Source organism: Lycium ferocissimum, chromosome 9 (genome assembly GCF_029784015.1).
Source record: "Lycium ferocissimum isolate CSIRO_LF1 chromosome 9, AGI_CSIRO_Lferr_CH_V1, whole genome shotgun sequence".
Classification (NCBI taxonomy): Eukaryota; Viridiplantae; Streptophyta; class Magnoliopsida; order Solanales; family Solanaceae; genus Lycium; species Lycium ferocissimum.
The window spans coordinates 57,147,183-57,174,802 of NC_081350.1; the positions used below are offsets into that span (position 1 = coordinate 57,147,183).

Below are 27,620 nucleotides of genomic sequence, written 5' to 3' on the forward strand. Positions count from 1 at the left end.
TTACATTTTGAAAGAAATATATTATGTATAAAAATAAAATATTAAAAAATTTATGGTAATCATCAGTAATGTCATGAACATAGTAGAAGAGTTAACCATTAAGCCCTTAGATAATCTTCAACGGAAAGTTATTAAATTCCCTTTTGCTGAAAGTTTTGACAACTATATAATTGTTCGTCAATTCGAGCGTTATATTAGCACTAAGACCGGAATTTATGAAACAACCAACAATTGCAGAATTCTTACACCAAACTTGAAATATTTAAATTTTCAATTAAGTTTAAATGCATATGTTCCTTAGATTTTAATTCTTTATCGGTATGATACAACTAGATAGATTTATTAGTAATTTATTAGTCTTTTCAATTTTTAATTAATAAGATAGGGAAATCAATTGAGACTTTAAAATTAACAAGTAACAAGTATATTGTTTTCGTTTTTAAAAATAAAAAGTACGAAAAAATAATTTTTTGAGTACTTTTGTTTAATACAGCTAAATGAGATCTAAAATCAAATATCAATATTAAATACAATCACTTAAATTTTATAGCGTAAATAAAATTTTTGAATGACAGCTTTGTCATTATGGAGAGATTTGATTGTAAATAGAATTGGAAACGATTACATTCATTAAGGATAAGTGCGAAACTTAGAAAATTCAGGTACCAGTTTGGTTTTGACTAAGATTTAGCGCCATTGTTGTCGAGCCTCAAGCAATTATCAGTTTTTCTTTCAAAGGTACTGGTCTTTAATTTTGGGCCTTCCCTTAGAAAAGTGGTTGAAAATAAGGACCCTACGTTCTAAATTCGCACCCTTTAGTAAAAAAAAAAAAAAAAAGGTAACGCTTGGCTAAAATTCTGCCTTGCGAAATTTTGCAAGACATTTTTTTTTTTTGAAAAAATTTCATAAATATACAATTTGATCACTTACATTGCAAAAAAACATCTAGAGAAAATCATCAAGTAATTTCTTGATTCCCTTCTCATAGACATTTGTGAAACATCCTCATATATTTAAGGATTTTTAAATATTTTATCTAAAGTTGGGCTCAAACTTTTAAATCATGAACTTTGGCATGCACATCATTTCAACAAAAGCAAGAGAAAAAAAAATCAGGACCAATTCTCCAAACAAAACAAAAAAAAATTGTGTTTCTACATCAACCTCAAATTAACATACAATAATAACTAGTGAATTTCTTAATACATATACAGGGTCTGGGCAAAAGCTATTGGATTTCCGAAAACCCTTAAATTACATGTACATCCGCTTCCGTGTCCAATCAGGCTACACGTTGAGTATTTTTCCTAGAGAAATTACTATACAAAGATAAGCACTAACAGAGTGTAACAAGGACAAACTGCGCCTCAGTCACAAACATGTACTTTGAGACAAAAAAAAAAAAAAAATGGATCCAGTCTACCCTCATAGAGAACCAGACTATTCTCTTCATCATTGAAATTCGCCATTCAGTAGCAGTGCGAATGCGCATTATTGTCCTTTCACAACAGGTGTGTACTAGAGGGGTTTGCAAAGAAATGCTCCCTTGAAATTAATTGTGACTTCTTGAAATGGCTACCAAGAAGACTACTCAGAATTGTTGGTGCTCCACCTGGATTTGTCTGAGGAATCTTACGCGCAAAGATGTCGTTGTCCAGAACCATTATGTTTAACAAACTTCTGCAACTCTAAAAAACATAACAAGAATGTTTTAGTAGATGAGAAAAGGTAAAAGGAGTCAACTGAACTTGAAAAAACTGATTGTTCCATTACACGTCGGTAAATGTTTCAGACGATATATGAAACCAAGTCATTTTTTTGCGCGGATTGCCCTTCATTTGGGGTGGTCTTTAATTTTTGCCCTTCAAATTGGTGGTCTTTAAGTTTTGCCCTTCGCCTAATACCCTGAGGTTGTGGGTTCGAACCCCAGCTCAGTAAAAAAAAAAAAATCGCAAGGCAGAATTTGCAAAACTCTGCCTTGCAATTTTTTTTTTTTTAATTTTTGACTGAGCGGAATTCGAACCCAAAACCAAAGGATTTTTAGCAAAGGGCAAAAGTTAAAAGACCACCAACTTGAGGGCCAAAAATTAAAGACCACCCCCAGCGAAGGACAATCCTGCAAATTGCCCAAACCAAGTTACACTTCTAACAGTTGCGAATACTATGCATTTGGGCCCACGGCCCATGAGGTGGGGGAGAAAACTAGAAGTGTCGGTAGAACATGTGTACACTTTTCGTCTCTTAAATATGCAGAGTTGTCTATCTCATACCATTATTAGTAAAAGCTTTTTTACATAATTGTTGAAAAGGTAACTTTAGATGTAATTTCTCCATTACTACCAAAACTTTGATTTGCTTTGTATCTTACAAGACTAGAAATTTAGAACCTAATTGGGTTCTCCTTGTTCCGAATTTTGGACCAATGAACTAATGGATACTACATATGTCAGCAATTCTCTGCCTAGGATGCACACAACCACACAAACCAGAAAAGATCCTAGCTTTTATAAACAAGTATGGTAAAGAGATAAACTAGTTAATGTTTAAAAGGAACGTCAGGACTTCCAAAATGAAAGCTTAGACAAAGACTAAGACCCATGAGGCGCATCCAAAATTATGTTGCTCGGACTCTTCACAAATGCATTGGGTGCATGTAGGAACTTCCCAAAGTAGTGCATTTTTTTAAGATCCGACACAGGTACGCCGACAGGTTTTTGGAGAGTCAGAGCAACATTGATGATTCAAAGGCAATCCAGAAACAGCTTGAGGAATTCTGAGATAGAAATAAGAGGATTTGAGAATTTTGAGCAGCTCATAATTTATAAAAAGAGAGCCTCTGGACTCTGGAGAAGAGATTATTGGAATTTTGATAATTTCTTGGGCAAGAATAATGAAACCGCTCAAACATTTAAGTCCTTTTTTTTTTTTTTTTCCTTTCCTCAACTCAAAAAGATCCTTCCTAAAAAAGTGAGACTGGTCTAAGCAACAAGAAAGGGAACCAAACAAAGCACGAACTGCAGTGTGACATCTACATGGAAAGTGGCTACTAGCTTCATGTTACATTTTATCTGATTATCAACAGACATAACATACCTGAGGACTCAGAACATGCATTTCGCTGATAATATCATCCTGAAGAATATTAAGTAGTCAGTTCGAAACTAATAATATAAATCACTAGTATCTGTACTTATATATTATTACGAGGATGGATTATACATAAATAGTTAAAGCTGAAAATGGATGTTTAAATTGGTTACTATTTGCAATGTGTTCATCAATGATCAAGATGAAGATAAAGAATGATTCCATGATTGAGTCTCAACATTCATAGGGAAATAAATCCATATGACATGAAGCGCTACAAGTCGATATAAAGTGGTATTCCCAAGAACATAACGCAAAATCTAGGTGAGAAATTTGAAAAAGATAGAAGCAAATGAACCTAAAACTATCGCACTTTTAGAGAAGCCTACGGCTGAAGTAGTGGGAAAAATAAGAAAAGACTAGATAAAATGAACGGAAAAGGCTCAAATATGTCATCGAACTATCGGAAATGGCTCATTTATGCCACTCATCAATAGTTTGGCTCATTTATGCCATCGAACTATAGGAAATGGGAAATGGCTCATTTATGACATCGAACTATAGGAAATGGCTCATTTATGCCAGTCATCAATAGTTTAACTCATTTATGCCAGTCATCAATAGTTTAACTCATTTATGCCATCGTCTGTTACCAAAATGACTCATCCATGCCATACTTATTAAAGCTGGTCTTACAATACCATATATGACACGTGACCTCCAACTAGATTATGGTTGTGGGTGGGCAGGGTGTATGGGTCGGATTTTTTCTTAATTTGATATTTAAAATTGGGCTGGTTTAATTAAACGACGTAGACCTCTAATTGGAGGCCACGTGTCATATCTTGTATTATAAAACTGGCGTTAATAAAAAATGGCATGGATGAGTCATTTTGGTAACGAGTAATGGCATAAATGAGTCAAACTATTGATGAGTGACATAAATGAGTCATTTCCTATAGTAAATCTACTATAGTTCATAAATGAGCCAAACTATTGACGAGTGACATAAATGAGCCATTTCCGATAGTTCGATGCCATTTCCGATAGTTCGATGGCATGTTTGAGCCTTTTCCGTAAAATGAATAAAGATACTGCATTAAGAGAATTAGACAAAAATTAAGGAAAAATTTGCTGATTTATTCTACAATAAACAAAGATCAATTTTGTCCCTCATATTTTGAAGCAACTCATTATGCACAAATCTAGGAAGTGACAGTTCTAAATTGCACAGATTCACTGGTCATGATCGGGTGCCCGTGTTTTTGCGAAAGTAAAAGCGCGTACCTCTTTTATTCCTGGATTTTGCATCACTATGCCAAGAACACGCCGTACAAGTCCCTTATAGACACGTTCATTTGTAGTACCATCACCATTTAGCCAAGGCAATATTGGCTTACCCAAATGCAAACCAGTAGAGCGGAGCTCATATGGTTCTTCTGGATGATTTCTTGTGGGTGAACTAGCTACAGTAGGCTGAGAACCTTTGGCCTCATTGATGTTTTGCTTTTCATTTGAAGGTTCAGTAACCTCTTTAGGAAGATTAAGAATTGTAATTTTGTGTACCTTATCAGATTCCCCACTCATTTCCTTCTGCAACTCTACATCTTTATGATCTTCTCCATTGTGTGTAAGAGATTCCTCATCTATTCTAGCCTCAGAATCTTCGTAAGGAGATAATGTAGCATCTTGATGAATAGCAGCCACTGGAGTCAAAAAGTACTTGGAACGATATAAAGAATCAACCACCCGAATAGAGTCATAAGCATTGACCTGCATTTTGGGGTCACACTAGATGATTAGTCAAATAGAAGGCCCAATGGTCCATCTACAGCACTCCATTTCATTCTCTTTTAATTTTATCACTAGACATAATACCTTCTTACATGATCAACCCAAATATAAAACAAACAACTACACCGAGCTTAATACATAATGTCGAGGGTTTTGTTTTGAGTAACAGATTAGTGGCTACCTCCAGACAATATTATTTGATGAAGGTGGTCAGCAGCAAATTAAGCATGTAAGCCAAAATTTTATTCATAGAACACGTGGCTGATGAATCCACAACACAAGAGACATGCTAACACTTTACTGAGAAGAACAATAACACACCAAACCGAAATGGATGAGCAATCTACTAGTAATACAAGAATTTTGAAGTCCATGTCTATGTGTTTATGACGACTACGCCAAGTTTGGTGCCTAGTCACATGATAACCTATCAAACATTTCCATATCACTAAACCAACTCGACATCAGGGAACTCAATTGCAAACCGTTTTTGCCCATCTCATAGCTTCTTCTCTTTCCATCCGCTATTGTTTCATGCTTAACAAAAACTCAAGCAATATATGGTAGATTCTTTGATAAAACAACTTTTTTTTAATATCATTTGGCACTTAAAACCAGCATTTTCATGTTAAAACATACCAAAGTATGCCCTTATTCTAAATACCATAAAATTTGGGGGCTCCGGGGAACTTCAAGGTAATATCCATCTGTTTTCAGGAATGCGTCAGTCAGTTTCATAAGAAGTAAATTCTCAAGATTCAGACACGCATAAGTGACAAGACAAACACACTATACAGAAAAGTAAAACACACAATGAAGAGAGTCAGAGACCAAGAGGAGTTTCAGGCAAATCTAGCTAACACTCAACACAGGTGAAAAACAAACGAACCAACAGCTTCAATTTTTTCTACAGGGAAGACTTTTCTCTTCTAAACAATCCCTTTACTAATGTTTCCTATTCAGTAAATTAGCGAAAAGTGTTATATTCACAGAAAAAGCATCAGATAAACCATAACTTAGGATATCATCAGAATTCCTTCATTAGTAACTCTAAGCAGGTGCATGAAACTTCATCAGATGGTGCAATGGGAAAAACAAGGGAAGATAGCTAACTGTTAATTCAGACAAACCTTCAAAACTCGTCCGAATGCTTCTAGCACCTCGACGACAGATTCTGAAAGCTTTTTCTCTGGAAAAATAATAATAGATGCAATGAATATCTAAATAGAGGAGTTAGAAGACCTTGTAGGTTTGTGGTTACATACCCTGCATCTTTAGAATCTTCGAGATATCTTTCATGCATAAACCTTGGTCACCAGCCATTTGGATAGCTGAATAAACAGATCTAAACATTTCTGGAGATACCAGAGAGTTCTGTTCTGAGCAAGAACCAAAGGAACACACACGTTCAGCGTAGGTAGTCATAGCTTGCCATGGTGATTCAGTAGGAGAAACTACAGTATATGGGACCCCACTATCATGAAGTTCATTTACTTGGTCATCTGTGTCGAATGAGACATTGCCAAGATCAGCGGCTTGATGCTCTTCAACAGATAGTGTGCGAGTGTATTTGTCAGTGTCTTTGAGTAAATCAATAGTTTTTATTCTTGAAAGTGTAGCATGCCTCAAGCACAACCTTATTCCAGGAAAACCTTTTGCACGGCGTGAGCAAAGCTCACCACCATCACCAGCCGTTGAAGTTTTCAGCTTTTTATACCTGTCACCGTCAGAAAATTCACTGTCATCATATTTGCGTTTAGATGTCCGAGGGTCCTCAACCTCTCCAACACCTTCATCGGGTAGGCATGGTGCAATTGATAGTTCTCCCGAAGCAAACAGAGCACAAAGGTGGAAAACATCTCCACACTGCAAATCCGTTGGAAGATCCGCCCCCTCAGCAATCAGTTCCTTCTCTCTTTCACAAAGCCAGCTAGCAAACTTAGCAGCTCTGTTTCCGGTATCACTTGGGAATGGAGAAAATTCTATACAATTCAAGAAGGTTTGAGAAAGGACAAAAGGATTATTGGTCTGGCCCCCAATCTGCAAGGAGAAAATTTATTGCTTAGGAAATAACTGCAGGAGAGAAAAAAAGGATGCAGGATGAAACTTTTTCTAATTATAGGTCAGATGCAGGATGGGTCTTTGTAGCAGCAGTTGCATCTATTCGGAGAACTGATAGTGAATTTCATTTATTTTACATCTATAGCTATAGGATATAGGTGAAGAGAGATTACTTTTAAAACAAGATGTAAATTAATAATTCTATTTCTCTATATGGCATTTGACTAGCTCAAAATTTAAGACGTTAATTTGACTTGTATTATATACTAGTGGTAGTGGAAGAAAATGCTAGCTGGTCTTACATCACATCAAAGTACAAATTTGAATAGTTTGGTGAATTTGAATATTGAAAATTGCGGAAACTGTATAGATTAATTTACTTAATGGAATCATATGAAATATTATGGAACATCTCAAAACAGAAATATAATCACATAAATTGACATGGAGGAAGTATCAGTCAGAAATATACAAGGCCAGCAGCTAAAGACATAGTAGTGAAAAACAAGCTTTACCAAAACTTTCTTGTCCCTGAGGTAGTTGAAAGCAGCAAAGAGATCATGCTCAGAATAGCGCCTTAAAGTTTCAGCAAGCAAGGTTGGCACAAGCGGAGATTTTGAGCTACAGAGGAAGATGAGCTTAAACAGCTCTGCAGCATTAGCAACTGCTGTTGATTCATATAATCGTTTACTGATGGGGATGCTACCAATTGTGAGATTCACATACTTCTGACCGATCCTATTTGAGCTTAATGGTATACCAGAATCTTCAGTCTTTTCAGCAAAATTTTCAACATATTGGCCACCAGAAACCGGTAAAACTGATTGAGGACCATAAGAAACCTGAAATAGGGGGGAACATGAACCAAATGAAAGAAAATTTCGAATAACAATCTGGTATAGAAAAGAAAACTGAGTTAGTCACAGTTCTTTCAGAAAACAAGATAAGCTACACTTCTGCAAACAACCTAAAGCAAGTGCACGCAACTCAAGTTGCTGATATTTTGTTTTAATGCTAAGCCTAAATCTAAGTAATTCACGACTAATTCACGCCACGAAAGTTCATGAAATAACTGAGAAGAAAGCGTGAATCTCACATGTCTTTCATCAGTTTTATCATCTGAGCACTTATCAAAGAAAGGTTGAACATCCTTCAAGGTCTCTGATTTGGCTATCTTTTTGCACCGCAGAGCATCATCCAGGGCCGATTTTATATTGGCATCATTAAAGTTATCCCATGGATCTTGAGAGAGGAAGTGTGAGGTATGTTTAAAACAACAACATTCCGTGGCTTGGTGACCCTCATGATTCAATGTTTTATCTTGGGATTTTTTAAGATAATCCACATAACGCTGACTAAGCAAATTACAGAGTCTCATAACAGATTTTCTGAACTGTCGACTTGTTCTTAATGAAGACATTCTCCTTCTGCAGGCATCAGGTGGTGCTGGAAGATTTGGAAGCTTTCCCCAGTCTACACGATTGAATTTTGCTCCAAGAGAAGCTCGGTGTCTTGCATATTCGATAACCAGTTGCCTGTACATAAAGTTTCTCATGTAATCCAAGTAATAAGCTTAAACATACAAATAGATCCAGGCTACAGGATAACATGGGCACAGCATTATGGGAGAAGCAGTGAATCACCAATTTTATGAAAAGGATTTAAGCTCAAAAATCTTATGAACGTGGGGAACTTTGAAAAAATCTGTCCATACCAACCAGCCATTAGGTTATTGACCTCATGAGGTAGGAGTAATTCATAACATTTACCTATCTACATCATCTGTCCAATAGAACCTTCCCCTGCGTGTAGGCTTTGCTCTTGACAAGGCATATTTATCAAGAAAAGCACGTCCTATTCCATCATCTTCAGGTACTTCTGATTCTTCAGCAGCTTCCACGTCATCTTGAACGTCATATCCCTCCAAGCTACGTGTGCGTGTGCATGAAGTAGATGGGAGAGAGCTTTGTTCTTCATTGACTATCTCGCTCAGCGTCTCATGGGGCTGTCCAACCACGGTAGAAGCCTCTGCATGCTTTGAGGATTTTCTTCTTACTGGTCTTTTCCTTTTCTTTGAAGATAATGCAGGTGTACCTTGATTCGGCTGAATTTCGGCCTTTCCAGCATCTGAAGCTCGATCAAATCTGGTCAGTCGTCGTTGTCGCTTATCATGATAGACACGGAGGACCTGCAAGTGAACCGTCACTGACTGAAAAATGTAGGACTTGCATACTGTAATGGTCAAATGAGACATCAGTACTGGAAGTTCTTTTTTCCAGTAATAGGTAAGAATGAGCCTTCCCAGAATGCGACTGTCCAAAAACTAATCTATTTATATGTGCTTAAGCAAAACAGAGTTTCCTTCAAACAAAAATGAATCTCTTAAGGTCTAGAAGAATTTCTTCACTCACTACAAGAGAGAGTACCAATCAAGAAGTTTTCTAATGGAAAACTATTTTTAGCTCTTCATGCATACAAAGGTGATCATTAGGTCTAGTTTGATGCATTCACTGATTCATCATTTAAATGTGCTGCCTAATATAATGGATAAAGCTTCAAATTCATGAAGTTGCACAACAAGAAAGTGAGAGTTAATTGTTTACATGCAGATAGAAGCTGATTCCTACGAAGCTGCTTGTTGGTCACAGATTTAGTAATATAATCTAATGTAGGATAAATTTAGAGGCAACACAGATCCTTTACTCCTGGCCCCTCCTAAGCAATCTTTTGGTCCTTTAACATGCTGATTTTCTGTGTGTCTTCTTTTATTTGTGTGACAATGATGTGGCTGCCCTAAAAGGCTAAAACATAAACATATCCCAGTCATGAGCACAATCATAATTAAGAGCAGTATTATCGCTCCCTTAACAGAGATATGTACTAGTCATGAGTGTAAAATATTAAGTACAATATTGATGTTTTATTATATCAGGGAACACTGTCCTTATGTGTCTCTTACTACAAGTCCTTTACAAAGTCTGCATCAGCCGCCAGTCATCTCTCTCTTCTTCTTTTTTTCTTTGTTGTGGGGACTCATCTTTCTCTTCCTTCTTTCTCTTTGTTACAAAATCAGCAGCAACTCATTTATATCCTTTTTCCAGATCAAAACTGGTAAGATTCCTTCCATCCTAAGTCTAGTAGCTGGCTGTCTCTTCTACTTTATTGTGTTTTCTGTTAGTTCCCCTCTTTAACCTTCAAATACCAAACTAATTCAGCTATACTCATCTAGTAGCACACAGAAAATGGAAACTATCCCATTTTATGGCATAACTGCAATTAAAGACTGACATTCCAGCAAGTCATTAATCTGGAAAGTCAGGTTTCCAACAATAAATTGTTAACCTAGAATCAGCCAGTTTACCAGCAACATATTTCCCAACATACAGGTGCCTCAGCAACTTTGTTTATCTAGGCTTACAAGCGGATCCAGATTCCAAGACTGCTGGAAGAATATTGCCAACAAAATAAGAGCAAACAAGTACTAAATGACACCACAATGTCGAACAGTCAGATAAGTTAGATAATCAACCACATTAGTACTTTTTTAACAGTTCAACTTCCAGATGTCTTATAGATTCATTAAACAATTTTATTATTGCAACTCAGAGAGCAGTACCTGCTCAAAAGTCAAATTCAGATCTTTAGCAATCTCCTCACACTCCTTGAATGAAAGTTTCCTCTGCGGACCGTCGTTAATAACACGCTTAAGGAGTTCAGCCCGCTGATCAGCCGTCATAACTCTGACTGAGGCCCATGATCGGAAAAGAAATACCTGACCAACATTTTACTTCCCTTTCAGTACAAACAGAAACTGCGAACAAACAATCAAGAGGGACAAGTAACCTAGATACAACGCAACAGAAAGATGAAACAAAAATAATATTTCTCTAAACATAATACTCATTCAGCAGCAAGTTCTTAAGCATGAACAAGCCATCAAACATGCAAAGGAGCAAGAGACTAACCAAGCAAAGCTAACCATCGTACGATATAAACAAATGACAGTTCTAAAAGGCAATCTTTCTTTTTGATCGGCATAGAAGTACTCTTGCATGGCATCCCATTTTATTCCTCCAAATTAACAAATCAAAGAAAAAATACTCTTCCTTTTTTACTTTCTATTTTGGAATGTTCCAAAATGCTTGACACCAATTCCATTCCTATACAAATTTCAAAACTTTCAAGAGTTCAAATCACTACGCGTTCTTAACCATTTCAAGGATGCAATCAAACTCTAAAGAAATGATTAGACATGCTATTAAGTGCACAACTTCATCATAAGTTGGCTTATTAAGGCCCGTTGGCTTTAAGCACTTTGTTGCATCAAGTATCAAATCTTGGCCATTTCCCGAGTTGTTATGTCCTTTAAAAGGGGAAGATACCACTGAAGATAGATTAAATACTGAATTTTTAAAAGGATATATAACAGCCTCTTGTAGAAATGCAAGGTAAGGCTTCATCCAATAGAGACCTAATGTGGTCCGGCCCTTCCCCGTGGACATCCACTATGCCAAAGAATGAAAATTCAATGTAGTCACTGAAAGGCAAAGAAAATAAAAAGGATTAAACCTCATTAACTGTGCAGCCGGGGAATGCATGCAAAGCAGCTTTACGGTCACTAGCAGAATAGCAATACTCTAAAGTGTTCCAGTATTCCTCAACAGCTTTTATAGTTGAAAGAACAAAATCATGTCTGATTTGAGGGCGAAGATCTGGACAATGACTAAAATGAGATGAACCCACTGAGCAAACAGGTTCTTCAATGTAAGGTTTAAGCTCCAAAACATGAGTCAGAGTCGTATGAGGGAGATCTTCAGTGTTTTCTGGATGTCCACCACATACAAGTCTAATCAACTGCCATAGACAAATATAAGACCAATTAACTGCTGCATCAATAAACAACTAGCATAAACTCTTACAGCCAATACTTTCTCACTAGAGTAGGAAGGAGTTCAATATAATTATTCTTTTTAAAAAAACTAGGAGCGCATAGCAGGAGCTTAGTGCACCGGGCTGCCCAATCTAGGAGTTTAATATAATGAATTCCATCACTCAGTTTTTACTTTCGCATTTATGAAGCCTTTTCTCTTTAAGAGAGCTAATAAACCAGATTTTTGCACTAGTTTTTGAAGCTTTAGGATTTCGTTTGATTTCGTTTAATTACAGGAATAGCCAGTAAGAATGTGCTTCGCAGGGAGAAAGATGTTGTCAGGCAGTTGACACCAATTATAATTTTTAACATCCATAAGCATCATATGGAATATTAATCCTGAAACTCAATAACTATTAGACGTCCCGCAAGTGTCTCAAACAGCTTTCAACTACAGAAACTGCTATTTCTTTGAGTACTCAGCAGGCTCTAAATATTCTGGAAGATAACTATTTTTATCGGGAAAGAGTAACTTTATACATTAGAAATACCAGCAAAAAGAAGTTGCTGGGAAAGTTACAAAGAAAACAATTCTCACTCTCATATAGGTTCTCCCTTAAATAATTTATGAATTTAGTCAAGAGATATCGGTGACTGAATCATGTATCAGGCTCTCTACAAGCAACCTGAACTACATTGTGCTCTCCTTTATTGAAAAACCTCTAGCATACGTCTAGTGGATAATGGAGATCGAAAGTGAACTCCAGTCTCCTATGGAATTTGGGAATGTACATCGAAGAAAATTTGTATTTTCGAAGAAGCATGAATGAATGAACTCAACATTCCTATCTTAATTGTTCCTACAGCCTCTAAGAATACTAACATATTAAGGGAAGCCTTGTCCAGCAACCACACTGTACCACGCATCAACAATCTAAATTTCGAAGTAAATTCATTGTACCTTCAAACGTCGTATGATGTCAATCAACGATGATAGTCGTCCAGTTGCTCGGATATCCATCAGATGCTTGTATTCCAGCAGAGGAAGATCAGAAAGGCAAAACCCATTTTTACATTTCTCGATCGTATCCTCAAACTTTTGAGTAGAGCCAACAACTTGCAAGAACAGTTCAAGCGGCATGGCCTTAATAGCTGCATTTAAATCAATTAATTTACATGTACTGTGAGGATTTTTTAGGTCATGGCCATGTTTAAAAGATGACAAAACATCATCACAACCAGGCAAACTGTTTACATATTCCCACAGATAGATGTGAAGAAGCTTTGCGCGAACCATCTTGGCCAGTACAAATCCATTTGTGCGCATAGCTTCAGCTCGCTCAGCTTGGTTCAATTTTATGCTTTGATGTGTCCTGGCGAGATCATTCAGTTGAGGAATTGACTCTCCCTTTTTCGATTGAGAAGAGGATTGAGTGCGGATTTGTGTCTCAAAAGACCTGAATCTCTCATGAATCTGTTCAGCAGATACACTAGAAACTGAAGGGTGCAGAACCACCTGTATCCGACGACTCTGATTACAATTTGTTAGAACAGGGACATAAACAACGATAAGTTTACAATGTCCTCCTTGCAAGAGCTTATTCAGACAACGATCTAAGGTCTTTCTGTCTGTCGTTGTCGTCTTCTCCTTCTCAAGATCCTGAAGCCGTCTGTATAGCTCTGATCTGACCAGGAACTTCTCCTCCTGATTAAAGAGAAAATATTTGTGATCCTTCATCTGTGGCTATATGTAGCCTAATGGCCAGAAGAGCTTAAAAAGAATGGGCAAGTAAAAACACCTCTAGAAGTTTAAGTATCCACTGCTCCCTTTTTGCACTGGTTGCCTCCAACGTGAGACAGGGATACCTCGGATACGATCGGCGTCTTGAAGGTGTTGGCACAGCAAGATCCAGTGCTTCCGCTGGTGCAACATATGATGATGATGCACTCACTATCTGTAACTCTGCATCAGAAGTGGCACTGCTTACCTTGATGGTCGAGTCCAGTGAACTCTTCAGATGAAGTGGGACAGATTCATCCTTTTCATCCAGCACCAAACTATCAGAAGCTTTTGGTACAATTCCTGTGGTTACACTTTGGCTATTAGCTACACCACTACCTTCAGGAAATGAAGCATCCACATCTTGTCTGGTTAATGCTGAGTTTTCTTGAAATTCTAAATGTGTTCCAAGTGGAGTGCACCCAGAAATTTCTGAAGGGTCTGCCACTGGTTTATTCGGAGTGATAGTTGAAGCTCCAGGATTATGGTTTCCAGGCGTCCAGAGTCGGTAACCCTTGGCTTTGTTCATGAGTTCTGGCTCCATATGTATTCCGAATCTATTAATGATATCAAACAGCCGATTGTAGTGTTGTTTATTGCTTAGTCCCAGCCTTTTGCATACCTATAAAAACATTATAACGGCAAAGAAAGTTTTGATATCACAGAAGTATATATGAGGAAGCCTCGCATAAAAGTCATATTTTGAAAAGTCAAATGCACACACAAATACATGAATCCAACAATAAATGTGTGCCATAGCTTATACATACAAGCAATCTGAAAAGGGGCATAAATGAAAGGCAAAATAAATATATTGGAAAAGTTTCGGTTAGCTTAATTAGAAAAACTTACTGACAAAAAGAAAAGTTAAATTAGAAAAACTATTGATACCATTAGTTATGCTCCTGTCCCCTTTCGGCTGCTATATTTAGTGCTTGTTTGACCAAACTTCTCAAAACTGCTTATTTTGAGTACTTTTGCAAAATAACTTTTTAGAGATCAGTGTTTGTTACAAAAATGACTTAAGATTTTATTATGAAAAAATTGAATTAAGTATTTTAAATAAATTAAAATATAAAATGATAAAATATAAAATATATATTAAAGTGTTTAACCAATATAAATACAGTTAAACCAAAGTAACAATATTGGATATCTCATTAATTCTTTTTTTATATGAGGATTTAAATAATCAAAATACATCATTCAATGTAAATTGAAAATCTAGGAGAAGGAGAAGAGGTGGTAAAAACAAATAAAGAAAGGGAGAAGATCGTTGTATCTGTATATGAGAGACAAAAGGAACATTAACGAGGAACAAATTGGTAACAACTACTTTTTGATAAGGATAATTCTGTCCTGATCCAAGGCTTGAAGAATGATTATAAAGACAAAAATAAGGCTTTGGGTGAAATTACACCTAAAAATGATCATACAGACATAATCAACTTGAGTTCGAAGTTCACTGAGAAGAGATTCAAAAAATATGATCCAAGCCACAAATTATAGATCAGGTGAAATTACACCAGAAATGAAGAAGAGAATATACACGTAAAATACTATCAGCACAACTAAAATGATATTAGCATTAGTTTCGACATTCATAAAAGAAAATATCCAATACCTGAATGAAGGGCAACCCTCTTTCTCCCTCAGCATCAACCATATCGTAAATCTGATGCTCAATAGGAAGCTCTAAAAGCAGGTCCGATATACGACCTCTCTTGGCCTTTTTCATCGTTGCTTCAAAATGCTTTGGTGAAAACCCCTTCAACAAATGTAGACACTTGACCTCCTGCAAAGAGGCACAAGATAAGCAATTAATTAACCAGTCAAAATCCTAACTCTTAGGCTGTAGATTGTCCACCTAGCATTTACACAAAACGAATTTTTTTTTGTTGGAGTACAGCCATCAACCATGTTGTGAGCAGTAATAATATATGCATGAGCTTAAGACTGTTTTTCGCTGTTGTGATGCTACATGGTGTTTTTTTCCTAATCGGTCATACAGGGATAAAAGTGGTACTTTCAAATTTGTTTAGTTAGAACAAAAATGAAGACAAGAAATGGTGAAGCTAAGAAACTTTATTTGTTGCCTAGGAAATTGTGGATGACAGCTGTGGGATAAGGTGAAGGTAAGAAACTTGCGCTGGAGTCTATAGTAATTAAATTAGTTATCATTCAACTTTTAAGTGTAAGCCTCCGCCAACCCCCCACCCCCCTCCCCCTCTTCCAAAGTAAGGGAAAAAATGAAGAAAAGGATCAGCTCAACCCAATGAATCTTTGCCCTGCTCTTTGGACACAAATTTCAATTATGTCCATACAGTGTGTCTGAGAATTTACAGCAAAAAATTGAAGAGTAACTTAGCAGAAGATAATAGCCGCTATCAATCTCCAATACAACTCTTATATCTTACTAAGATCCAATAACCACATGAATAAAACTAAAAAGAATCAATGAACCGCCACAACTTTCCTTCCTTTTAAAAGTTCCAAGCTTGAGTTTAGGCAAGATTGACCTTTAATTAGCGTGGAATTTGTCATAATCTCTTTACTTTCATGGAACTGCAAACCTTGTGAACGTATGTGTTTCTGTATCAATTTCAAATGGAGTAGATCTAAATTCAAAATTTTAGGCCAAAAACGACTTCAGAATATGTCATTTAGTTGCATCAACTAGGTTGAATCAGCAAATAGTCTTTGGTAAGAAAACAAAATCACTTCTTCCAACAAGTATAAATTCATCAAAGTATTATGTAAAACTTTAAGCTTCTCTCACTTTATCAAACAGGTTTAAGTTGAAAGTCAAGAATCTCCTGCCCTAAAGTACAAGTTGGATTAAACAGCTGCAAAAGATCTAGTCAAAGATATTCTTTACTGTAACTGTAAGTGACAAAGTTGGTTGAAACACCTATCTAACAATAAAGGTCAATTTTGGAATTCCTCTAAAAATTGACGGATGCTCTCGGCGCATGTTAACTCTCTTTGCTAACGTGCACTGAACTGCATCTTCGTCCTCGCAATCCATGGCGAAACGAGAGCTTGGGCGTCCAAGGAAAGACGAAGCTACCGTACTACAAGCAGCAGTGATGAAGGCGAATAGAAATAATGGAAGTGCGATGAAAGTAAACTCTCCTAACCAAGGTCCCATGAGTCCAGCGATTGCTACTGCTCGAGCAAAGGCAAGCTCAGTATCTCCATTAGCAACACCTACAATGGGATCTCAAGTGGCTGTGCCTAGTACCTCAAACTCAAATTTGGGGAAATGCACGAAGAGCCTATGGAACCCATACCAGAGGATAGTGGGGAACTGGAGCAGGAACCACTGATAGAAGAGCATGTACAAGAGAGGAATGAACAAGAGAAGAAGACGTGGTCTGGTCTATTCTCGAATAATCAAGCTGCTGCAAATGGAATGCCTCTTTCCTATATTGCACCCCAGGTGCTCGACGGAAAGACTATGATAGTTCTGGAAGAATCTGAAGCGGAAAAAGAGGTAAAGGATTGGAGTAATGCCCTAGTCATCTATGCCATGGGTGATTTGCCAAACTTTACTTATTTGAATGCATACGTGGGGAAACATTGGAACTCAGTAGCCTGGCCTGAGCTTTTTTGGCATGATGAAGGATGTTATATAGTGAAGTTTCAGAGCTTGGAGGATAGGGATGAGATCCTGTACTCAGGGCCTTACGCTCTCAATGGCATGCCTTTGATTTTGAAGATATGGACCCCTGATTTTGATTTCCAGCAAGAAATGCCTAGAACCATGCCTATATGGGTGAGGTTTCCTGGCCTACCGTTGCATTGTTGGGGAGCACAGACTTTGAGCAAAATAGCTAGTGGACCGGGGAATCCAACGTTTGCTGATGAGTGCACTAGGAAACAGAGGAGGATCTCCAATGCTAGGGTCCTTGTGGGCATGGATGCCACACAGAAGATGCCGGATGAGATTCTTGTCACTGATCCTTCAGGAAGAGTTCTTGACCAGGGGATACAGTATGATTGGAGACCTAAGTACTGTAAGAAATGTGCTCAGGTTGGCCATGAATGTAATGAGAAATACTTACACCATCCTCAAAGACAAGGGAAAGCTCAAGACCAAGATCAGGGGAAGCACAGACAAGGAAAGGCTCCAATTAAGGAACAAGAGAAAGGGGCCAAGAAAGGTCAGCAAAGGAATAAGCTCACACAACAATGGAGGAAGAATTTGAATTTGAAACAACCTGAACCAGAGATAGCACAAGTGCAACCAGAGGCATTGGCTGCTCAGTCTGATATGGAAAGATATCAGGAGATTGTGGGATGAGTTCTTTCTCAACACTTCCTTCCAAGTGGGAAATGGGGCTCATCTTCTATTCTGGGAAGACAAATGGCTTGGCTCTATTACTCTTAAGGATGCTTTTCCTAGGCTGTTCCATATAACAACTAACCCAGATTCAACAATTGCTCAGAACTGGGACGACAACTCATGGAATTTGCACCTAAGGAGACACCTAAATGACTGGGAAATAGAGGACATGATAGCATTGATTGGGTGTCTACAGAACAGTCCAGTTCTCACTCAGAGAAATGACAAGACTTAAGTGGGGCAGTAACAAGGACGGTTCTTATTCTGTCAAAGAAGGCTACCTGCTTCTGACCTCCAACTAGGACCTGATTGATCAATGGCCTTGGAAGCTCATTTGGAAAATCAATTTACCGCCTAAAGTCTCCTGTTTCTGCTGGGTCGCTCTAAAAAGGGCTTGTTTAACTCTGGACAACCTCATGAAAAGGAAATTTCATCTCGCTAATAGATGTTACATGTGCCATTGCACCTCTGAAACCATTAACCACCTATTCTTACACTGTCCAGTTGCTACAGATGTGTGGAATATGTTCCTCACTTTGTTTGGTTTGCAATGGGTTATACCTCGCACTGTCAGGGAAGTTTTTGTCTGTTGGAGTTCTTGGAAAGTTGGGAAGGCCATCAGAAGAATCTGGTCTATGGTCCCTGCTTGCATTTTGTGGTGCTTATGGTTGGAAAGGAACCAAAGATGTTTTCATGGTATTGTAACTGCCAGCTCAAATCTCAAGGCCAGATGCCTGACTACTCTTTTTAGCTGGATTAATCTTACCCCTGCATATAACCCAAACTCTTTTTTGGATTTTATTAGCTCCCTAGTCTTATGATAGATTCTTGGATTTGTCAGCTCTCTAGACTTATGATAGGTTTTTTGTTATCTTTGTATGAGCTGATATTTCCTCCTCTTTTGCAACTATGCATCCCCTTGATGCCTTTGTGATTATAAAACACTTACATCATCAAAAAAAAAAAAAAAGGCTTCTAGTTCAACTGCAGAAGTGCCACCAGTTAATATTCCCACCCCTGTGGTACCAGTATCACCAAATACTAATCAAAGATCATATGCTGATTTGGTGGTACATGGGAGTGAAATACCTATCCAGCAGAAGACAGCACCTGTCAAAGTGCTGAATACTTTCTCCCCTCTGAGCTTTGGTAGTATGGAAGGTGTACATACAGGTCAGCCTCCTGATGGGAGGGGACAAACATCTTCCAAAAGAATGGTCTCATTTGGAATGTGAGGGGCATGAACCAGCCCTTCAAACAGAGGGATCTAGGGTCCTATCTGAAAAAGTATAAGATAGTTTTTGCTGGAATTCTGGAGACTAAGGTAAAGGAACACAAATTTATTCAAAGTACTGCTAGAATTGCTAAACAATGGACATGGGCACATAACTATACTGAAGCACCTAATGGAAGAATCAGGATATTGTGGCAAGATAATCAGATTCATGTTACTGTTAAGGAGGTGAATGCTCAATATATTCATTGTGAAATTACGATAGAAGATCAACTTTTAGTAGCGCCATGTCAGTTGTGTATGGTAGGAATACTATAGCGGAAAGGAAAGAACTATGGGCTGGTACTAAGAGGATTGGTAGTACTATTAATATCCCATGGTGCATTTCAGGTGATTTCAATAATCCTTTGATGCGAGATGATAGAATGGGAGGGCAAACCAACAGCTGAGTTTGAGACAAGGGATTTCCAACAAGTGGTTGATAGCTTGAACTTAACTGATATGAAAACAACTGGTAGATTTCACAGGCATGTCTGGAGCAGGATTGATAGAACTCTTTGCAACAGTTTGTGGGTGGTATCATATGGTACTATTACAGCTCAGTACAAGGAGAACTATTTTTCTGACCACTCTCCTATGCATATTGAACTGAATATAGGCACTCAACAAGGGAAGAAACCATTTAGATTTCTTAATGAGCTTGCTGAGAATGAGCAATTTCTTCCTTTGGTTGCAGCTACTTGGGAATAGACAATACCAAGGAACTGTCATGTTTCAGGTATGGACAAAACTCAAGTTGTGTAAGGAACCTCTTAAGTCATTAATGCTTAGGACTCGGGGTAGTGTAGACAAAAGGGTGGAGGATACTATGGAGAAACTTTCTACCATACAATGTGCCCTATCTGTACAAATAGAAAATACATTGTTAGAGGAAGAGAAGAGTACTCTGATTGAACTGAACAAATGGATGTCCATCCAAGAGAGAATTCTTAGACAGAAGTCCAAAGCTCATTGGATTACTGCTGCGGATGGAAATAATAAGTATTTCTTCTCATGTATGAAAGCTAGAGCCAGTGCTAAAGTATCTCAGTGCTAAAGAATGAAGTAGGGGAGGTTATGCAGAAACACGATGATATACCGAAGGCTTATCTCCAATTTTATAAAGGTCTATTAGGATCTGCAGCTACTTCTATGCCAGCTGTGGATATAACCATTATGAGGAGAGGGCCTTGCCTTACTTCTCAACAGCAACATGATATGGGTGGAAGTGTCACTATAGAGGAGGTCATGGAGGCTGTGTATGACATAGATGATAACAGATCACCTGGGATTGATGGTTTCAATGCATGCTTCTTCAAGAAGACTTGGCACATAATTGGAAATGATATCTACCTTGCTGTTTTGGAATTCTTTATGGAACAACTTATTAATGAATTGGTTAAGGGTTATACCAGGAAGCATTTATCACCAAGATGCATGATTAGGGTGGATCTACAGAAGGCTTATGATTTTGTAGAAAGCATTTTGTCTCTCAAATACTGAAAGAACTGGGTTTCCCTAGGCAAATTGTGGAGTGGATCGTGCTTTGTATCACTACTGTGAGCTATACTTTTATGATCAATGGCAACTTGTCTGATACAATGAAAGCAAAAAGAGGTTTGAGACAAGGGGACCCTATGTCTCCTTATATCTTTGTTTTGATTATGGAATATCTCAATAGATGCTTGAATACTTTGAAAGAGGATCCAAATTATAATTTTCACGCTAGATGCCAGAAACTGAACATCACCCACCTCTGTTTTGCTGATGATTTGTTAATGTTCACTAGAGGGGATGTTCAGTCAGTTCAATTGTTAAAACAGAAATTTGATCTTTTCTCTGAGGCATCTGGATTGAAGGCCAACTTGAGTAAAAGTCAAGTTTATTTTGGAGGGGTAGATGTGCAAACCAAAGAGATCATCCTGCAGCACCTTGGTTTTGAAAGTGGAGAATTACCTTTCAAGTACCTTGGTGTGCCACTTTCCATCAAGAGATTAACAGTGTAGCAATGTCAACCTCTAGTTAACAAAATTACAGCTAGAATTCAAACTTGGATGGCTAAAGGACTAACTTATGCAGGAAGGCTGCAACTCATTAGAGTTGTATTGTTTGGTGTTCAGGCTTATTGGGCTCAGCTTTTCCTTCTTCCTCAGAAAGTGATGAAGCTCATAGAGGCTATATGCAGAAGCTATTTGTGGACAGGGGAAGCAACTGTGTCTAAAAGAGCATTGGTAGCTTGGGAGAGAATGTGCCTTCCAAAGAGTGCAGGAGGACAAAGTGTGCTAAATCTCAAGATATGGAACCAGGCTGCTATATGCAAGCTCTTCTGGGCTCTGAGTCAAAATAAAGAAAAGTTATGGATCACTTGGGTCCATACTTATTATATAAAGCAACAGAATATTGGCCTTATGGAGATCCCTCAGCAAGCTTCGTGGATGATCAGGAAAATCTTCACTGTGAGGAAGCATTGGACTAATATAAGCACTGGACAGCACCTCATTCAACATGGTAAGTTTCTGATAGCTAGTGCTTATAAGGAGCTTAGAGGAAGTTTTGACAAGGTGCAGTGGAGGAATTTAATTTGCCATAATGTAGCATGCCCAAAACAAATCTTTATAATGTGGGTAGCCTTGCATCAAAAACTGAGGACCAGGGACAGGTTAATCAAATGGGGACTGAATGTGAATAGCAAATGTGTGTGTGATGTGCATGATGAAACAGCTGAGCATTTGTTCTTCAATTGTGACTATACATGAGCTGTTTGGCAAGGGCATACTAGAGCGGATGAATTGGCACAGAGTGATTCTCAACTGGGATGCAGAATGGCAATGGGTGGCTCATCAATCTAGGGGCAAACAAGGGAGACATAGAATGCTAAAAGCTGGGTTTGCTGCTACTATCTATGACCTCTGGATTGAAAGAAACCAACAAGTTTATCAGAATAAGAGTAAAGCTAAGGAGCTGCTCCTCCATTCCCTGAAAACATATGCATTAGAATTAGAGGGAGTCAGCTTTTGTTTAAGTTTGTTAGTTCCTTACAGTAGTTCAAAGTGTTGTTTAGGTATGTTGGATAGGAAGGTAGCTAGTTGCGAGGTTTATGTTGATAGAGGCAGACCTGGTGGTGTCTTCCTCTGGCTATCTAATTCATACAGGTAATTAATAAAAAGTCTTTCAATTACAACCCCCCACCCCCACCCCAAAAAAAAAAAAAAAAAAAAAGAAGAAAAAAACTAACATAAATAATCTACAAGAATTAAACTGCATTTCCACTGGATCAGATTTGTTCAGAAAGCTGGTTAAATTTGACCAATTTTCAGTGGATTCCCGACAAAGATGTTCATTCCAATAGGACAAAATGTTAGAAAAGAATAATAATTACCCTTGGACCTAAGTCCATTATCCATAAAGGAAAATGAGAAACAATAGAAGAAACGGGAGAATATGCAGTGGAGCCATAAGCACTTCCCAGGTGTCTTAGATACTTGTATGAAAAGAAAAAAAAAATGTAACAGATAAAACCCACAGCAGTTGGTACTTATAAGTCGGTACTTTTCACTGACCTTCCCGTCTACTATGACATCGTCCTCCTTCACCACTTGAGCCTCCTTCAGCTTCTTGAGAATCTAGGCATAAAAGTTTTGGATTGAAATATGATGCATGAGATAGGTTTACGAGTTGCAATATACCAAGGATACAAAATAACAAAAAGGAAGAACGTACATATCTCCATCTCCTATGCCCCTTAGTCCCTTGATAACCAAGTTCTGGCTTGATGTCAGCCATAGCAAGGACCTTCATAAATGAAAACAAATAAAAGAATCAGCAACAGAGTACATCTAAAAGCCAGATAGATGAAGCATTCAACGTCAGAACCAACCTTTCCCTCAGCACTTTCAAGTTTATCACAGATAGCTTCTAGTTCCGGAAGAAAATCTTTTACGCGCAGATCTACTTCAAGAGATTCCTCAGCAACACCAACACTATTTTCATCTTCACCATCAGTGATCTCACTATCCTCCAAGGAATTATCCCCCTTGGTTATCTCAAGCCTTTGTTGACTACCCAAATTCTTTGCGTAGCGGGATAAATAGAGCATATTGGTGGAAACTGGACCTTTTTTGGAGTCCCCTTCTCCAGCTATGTCTCTTATCCTAAGGATTGTTGGCTGTCTGACAATCAATCCTCGTTTTTCAAGCTTCCTCAATATGTAGAACATGTCATTTCCTTTAATCTTAAAGTCTTTGCCAAGCTCATTTTGTGCGATTCCTTTTCCTCTGAAACTCGGTCAAAGTTAAGAGACTTTAATCAGCAACTAAGCTACTTCCCTTACTAGTAAACCTAATATCTTGTCCCATAGCATGCACCCAAGGTTGTGGCCTAGAGATCAATAAAGTGGGTGCAAATCTTGGGACCAAGGTTTAAATCAACAAGACGGACAACAACATAATACCCAATGTAGTCCCACAAGTGGGGTCTGGGAAGGGTAGAGTGTACGCAGAACATACTCAATGTAGTACCACAAGAGGCATTCTTTTTTAAACAAACTAAAAACGAAAGTAAGACAAACAAATTGAAATGGAGGTAGTATTATTTCTTTGCACTTTTAGCATCTAAAGTAAAAGTTTAGAAGTCCTCAAATTATTCATATGCATCGAGTGTGCCACACATACTTGTAATTGACTAAATACCAGCAAAAGATAAGAAAAACTATTAAACAGCTCAGTAAGCTACATAACCATGCAATTCCAGTTCAAATTAGAGAGAGAAAAAACCCTACATAAGACTGTAATCATCCAACTTCAGCTCAAATGAGAAGAAAACTACCTCGATATTGGACAATTCAACTTGATCTGTTTACATTCGATTGGTCTCCTGATGCTAAACTATAATTTGCAATTATTCTCATATCAATATGGTTAAAAAATAGTATACTTTGAAATGTTGGTCAAAGTTCATGTAGTTTGACTCCCGAAAAGCTAACCATGATACAAGTATTTCGGAACAGAAGGTGTAATGTTTTTCATAAACTCCGTGCTCAGTCAAACACAGTAATAACAAAAGGAAAATTACGCTCTATGTCAATAATTGAAAATATTTACGCCACGTAGCCCATGCATTGTATATAAAGACCCAATTTAGCTCATATTTGTGTATAAACACCTTTATATATGCTCATAAAAGAAACAAAGCAAAAATAAAACACAAATCTAACTGTAGCGAGACAACCAAGGGCACAACGTTCATGCTTCTCAGGAGTCAATTTGACTAATTTAAAGCTAAATTGGATTAGATTAGATAAATTTAATATCTTAAAATTAAAATTTAGATATTCAAAAACTATACAAAAATTACTATAATCTGCAATTTTGTCATATCAATATGGCGAAAAATACATTTTAAAATGTTGATCAAAGTTCACATGGTTTGGCACCCCAGGAACTAAACATGACAAGTATATTGCAACGAAGGTAGTAATTTCTTTTCATAAGCTCTATGCTCAGTCAAACATAGGACTCCCTCCGTCCCAATTTAAGTATCTTACTTTCCTTTTTTGGTCTGTTCCAAGAAGAGTGCGTACTTCAATATTTAGTAAATTGACAATTCAAACACTATGCTTGACAAGTTTAAAACCATAAATTCAAAGGACATTTTAATACATTACACACCTCTCTAATTTAGGACCACAAAATTCAAAAGTCTCTTTTTATTCCTTAAAGTATGTGCCCAGTCAAACTAAGACACTTTAATTGGACCGGGGGAGTATATTTTAAAATGATATGAACTCCCGAAAAGCTAAACATGACAAGTATTTCGGAACAGAAGGAGTAATGTTTTTCATAAACACCGTGGTCAGTCAAACACAGTAATAACAAAAGGAAAATAACGCTGTATGTCAATTTTTGAAAATATTTACATCACGTAGCCCATACATCGTGTATAAACAACCGATTTAGCCCATATTTGTGTATAAATACCTATATATATGCTCAGAAAAGAAACGAAAGTAAGAATGAAGGCAAACCTAACAGTAGCAAGAAAACTAAGAGCACGAAGTTCATGCTTATTAAGTTACAACTTTCTCATATCAATTTGGTGAAAAATACATCTTACAATGTTGGTCAAAATTCATACGGTTTGAATCTCGGAAAGCCAAAAGTATCGAGTAAATTAAGACAGAGTGAGTAATGTTTTTCATAAACACCTCGGAAAGCGAAAAGTATCACATAAATTTGGACTGAGCGAGTAATGTTTTTCAATAACTTCTCGGAAAGCGAAAAGTATCACATAAATTGGGACAGAGTGAGTAATGCTCTTCATAATGTTTTTCATAAACTCCTTGGAAAGCGAAAAGTATCACATAAATTGGGACAGAGTGAGTAATATTTTTCATAATGTTTTTCATAAACTCCTCGGAAAGCGAAAAGTATCACCTAAATTGGTACAGAGTGACTAATGTTTTTTATAAACTCCTCGAAAAGCAAAAAGTATCACATAAATTGGAACAAACAGAGTGAGTAAACTTTTTCAATAAACTCCTCGAAAAGCGAAAAGTATCACATAAATTGGGACAGAGTGAGTAAACTTTTTCAATAAACTCCTCAGAAAATGAAAAGTATCACATAAATTGACACAAAAACTCCGTGCTCAGTCAAACACACAGTAATAACAAACAATTCATACATGCTCATCAAAAGCAAAAATGAAACACAAACCTAACAGTAGCAAGGCAACTAAGAGCACGACGTTCATGTTTATTAAGCTTAGCATCAGATGCATCAATATCATAAATTCCAATAAAACCATCACACATATGCTCCGGCGCTACGATTTTCAAATCTAACCGCTCACTTTGATCCAGTTCACGAACACAATTATCCGTCGAGGTGTAATTAACACCATTAGATTCGAATTTGAGGCCTGGAATGTCAATGAGGTTAAACCAAAGGACTTTTTTGACGTTTTGACAAAGTTTAAGTCCTTGATTGGAAACTGAAGGTTGTAGTTTTGGCCATAGCTTTGAGAGATGGAGACCGGAATCGCCATGGGAACATATTTCTTCGAGCGCCAAGTTAACAATGGTATCCATTGGAGAGACCAAAATTCATTACTGTGAAACTTATTATTAAATTGAAAATAAAAACTGAGTTGAGAAATAGAAAAAGGAGAATTGAGCCAATAAGATTTTTTAAATTTAGGGTGTGTTTGGTATGACATAAAATATAGTATGTGTTATTTTCCGACTTATTTTTTTTGTGTTTGATACGCAAATTAGAAAATGTGATTCTAATAATATTTATATATATTCAAAGCAAAACACTTTAAGATTTTTGAATTTGGATTGAAAGTTCTGGTAAGGGGGTTAGAGGGGGCGATTGGTAGATGGTATAAAGGGGGTTGGGGATTGGCGGGAGCATGTTGAGGTAGTAACACAGACGGTCACCCAACTATGGATATCTCAAGGTCATGTTTCTTTATTTTGTAATAACAAGGTCAACCAACTTTTTCTATGTCGCATCAAAACTCACCGAGATAAGGGTAAAAAATACACCATAACTATTACTTTTTTTTTTAGTTTCATACCTAAATTATCATAAGGCTGAGAAAACTACCTAAACTATCACTATCTAGTTTGTAAAACACACCTGAACTAAATATGTGAACTCACTCTCCAAAAGACAAGTGAAGCTGAAATTTTCTCAAAAACACATGGCTATGGTGGCACCTATATGGAAATTAAAAAATAATATTTTTTTATAAAAAAACTGTACATTTAAAAAAAATTGTATTATTTTTTAAAAAAAATCTACTTTTTTTGAAAAAAAATCAAAAAATTTAGAAAATCAGAAAAAAATGATTTAAAAAATGGAAAATTTGATTTTTTTAAAAAATATGAAAACTACATAATTATTTTTCTTATTTATTTATTTTAAATAACTTTTCCATTTTTTAAACTTTTTTACCTATAATTTTTGATATTTTGTTACAAAAATTATTATTTTTCAGTTTATTTTTTAAAACAAATAGTTTTTTTTAATTTTCATGTAAGTGCCATTGTGACATTATTTATCCACGTGGACAACATTTAGCAACATTTTTATTTAAAATGGAGAGTGTAGATCACATGCCATTCAAGAATAATTTGAGATGTGTTTTGCAAACTAGATAATGATAGTTTAGGTAGTTTTCTCAACCTTCTGATAGTTTAAGTATGAAACTCAAAAAAAAAAGGTAATAGTTGGGTGTGTTTTTGACCCTTATCTCAAAGTCACCCAATAAATACTTGGCCATTAAAATATAACATGACATTTAATTTAGTCTGCATGGACTTTTTTTTTTCTAAGTCCACGTGGCAAAAAGATCCCATCCGACCCAAACCCAAATTAACCCTTATTAACCCCATTCTCTC

General features: G+C 37.0%; 1 protein-coding gene across 3 annotated transcripts; it reads right to left on the reverse strand.

The window, feature by feature from the left end:
• Positions 1-1,128: 1,128 nt before the first annotated feature.
• On the reverse strand, positions 1,129-26,376 carry LOC132031353 (uncharacterized). Of its 3 annotated transcripts, none has more exons than XM_059421286.1 (17): positions 25,927-26,376; positions 23,091-23,487; positions 22,934-23,005; positions 22,774-22,836; positions 15,217-15,387; positions 13,612-14,214; positions 12,774-13,517; positions 11,512-11,796; positions 10,559-10,714; positions 8,712-9,130; positions 8,039-8,477; positions 7,458-7,784; positions 6,147-6,921; positions 6,012-6,070; positions 4,375-4,860; positions 3,094-3,118; positions 1,129-1,688 (listed from the first exon to the last, which is right to left on the reverse strand). In XM_059421286.1, exons 1-17 carry the CDS (start codon positions 26,298-26,300, stop codon positions 1,633-1,635), a joined length of 5,451 nt encoding a protein of 1,816 aa, XP_059277269.1. In that variant the 5' UTR covers positions 26,301-26,376; the 3' UTR covers positions 1,129-1,632. The 3 variants fall into 3 exon arrangements, with proteins under 3 accessions (XP_059277269.1, XP_059277267.1, XP_059277268.1); XM_059421284.1 differs by having other exon boundaries at positions 3,094-3,132; positions 25,927-26,374; XM_059421285.1 differs by lacking the exon at positions 3,094-3,118 and having other exon boundaries at positions 25,927-26,375.
• Between the last annotated feature and the right edge of the window lie 1,244 nt (positions 26,377-27,620).

Excerpts from the sequence above, each read along its gene's own strand:
- LOC132031353 (XM_059421284.1), bottom strand. The coding sequence starts at position 26,300 with ATGGATACCATTGTTAACTTGGCGCTCGAAGAAATATGTTCCCATGGC. Across the intron at positions 22,837-22,933 it reads GGCATAGGAGATGGAGATAT|ATTCTCAAGAAGCTGAAGGA; the intron begins GTACGTTCTTCC and ends TTTTATGCCTAG. Across the intron at positions 6,922-7,457 it reads TCAGGGACAAGAAAGTTTTG|ATTGGGGGCCAGACCAATAA; the intron begins GTAAAGCTTGTT and ends TTCTCCTTGCAG.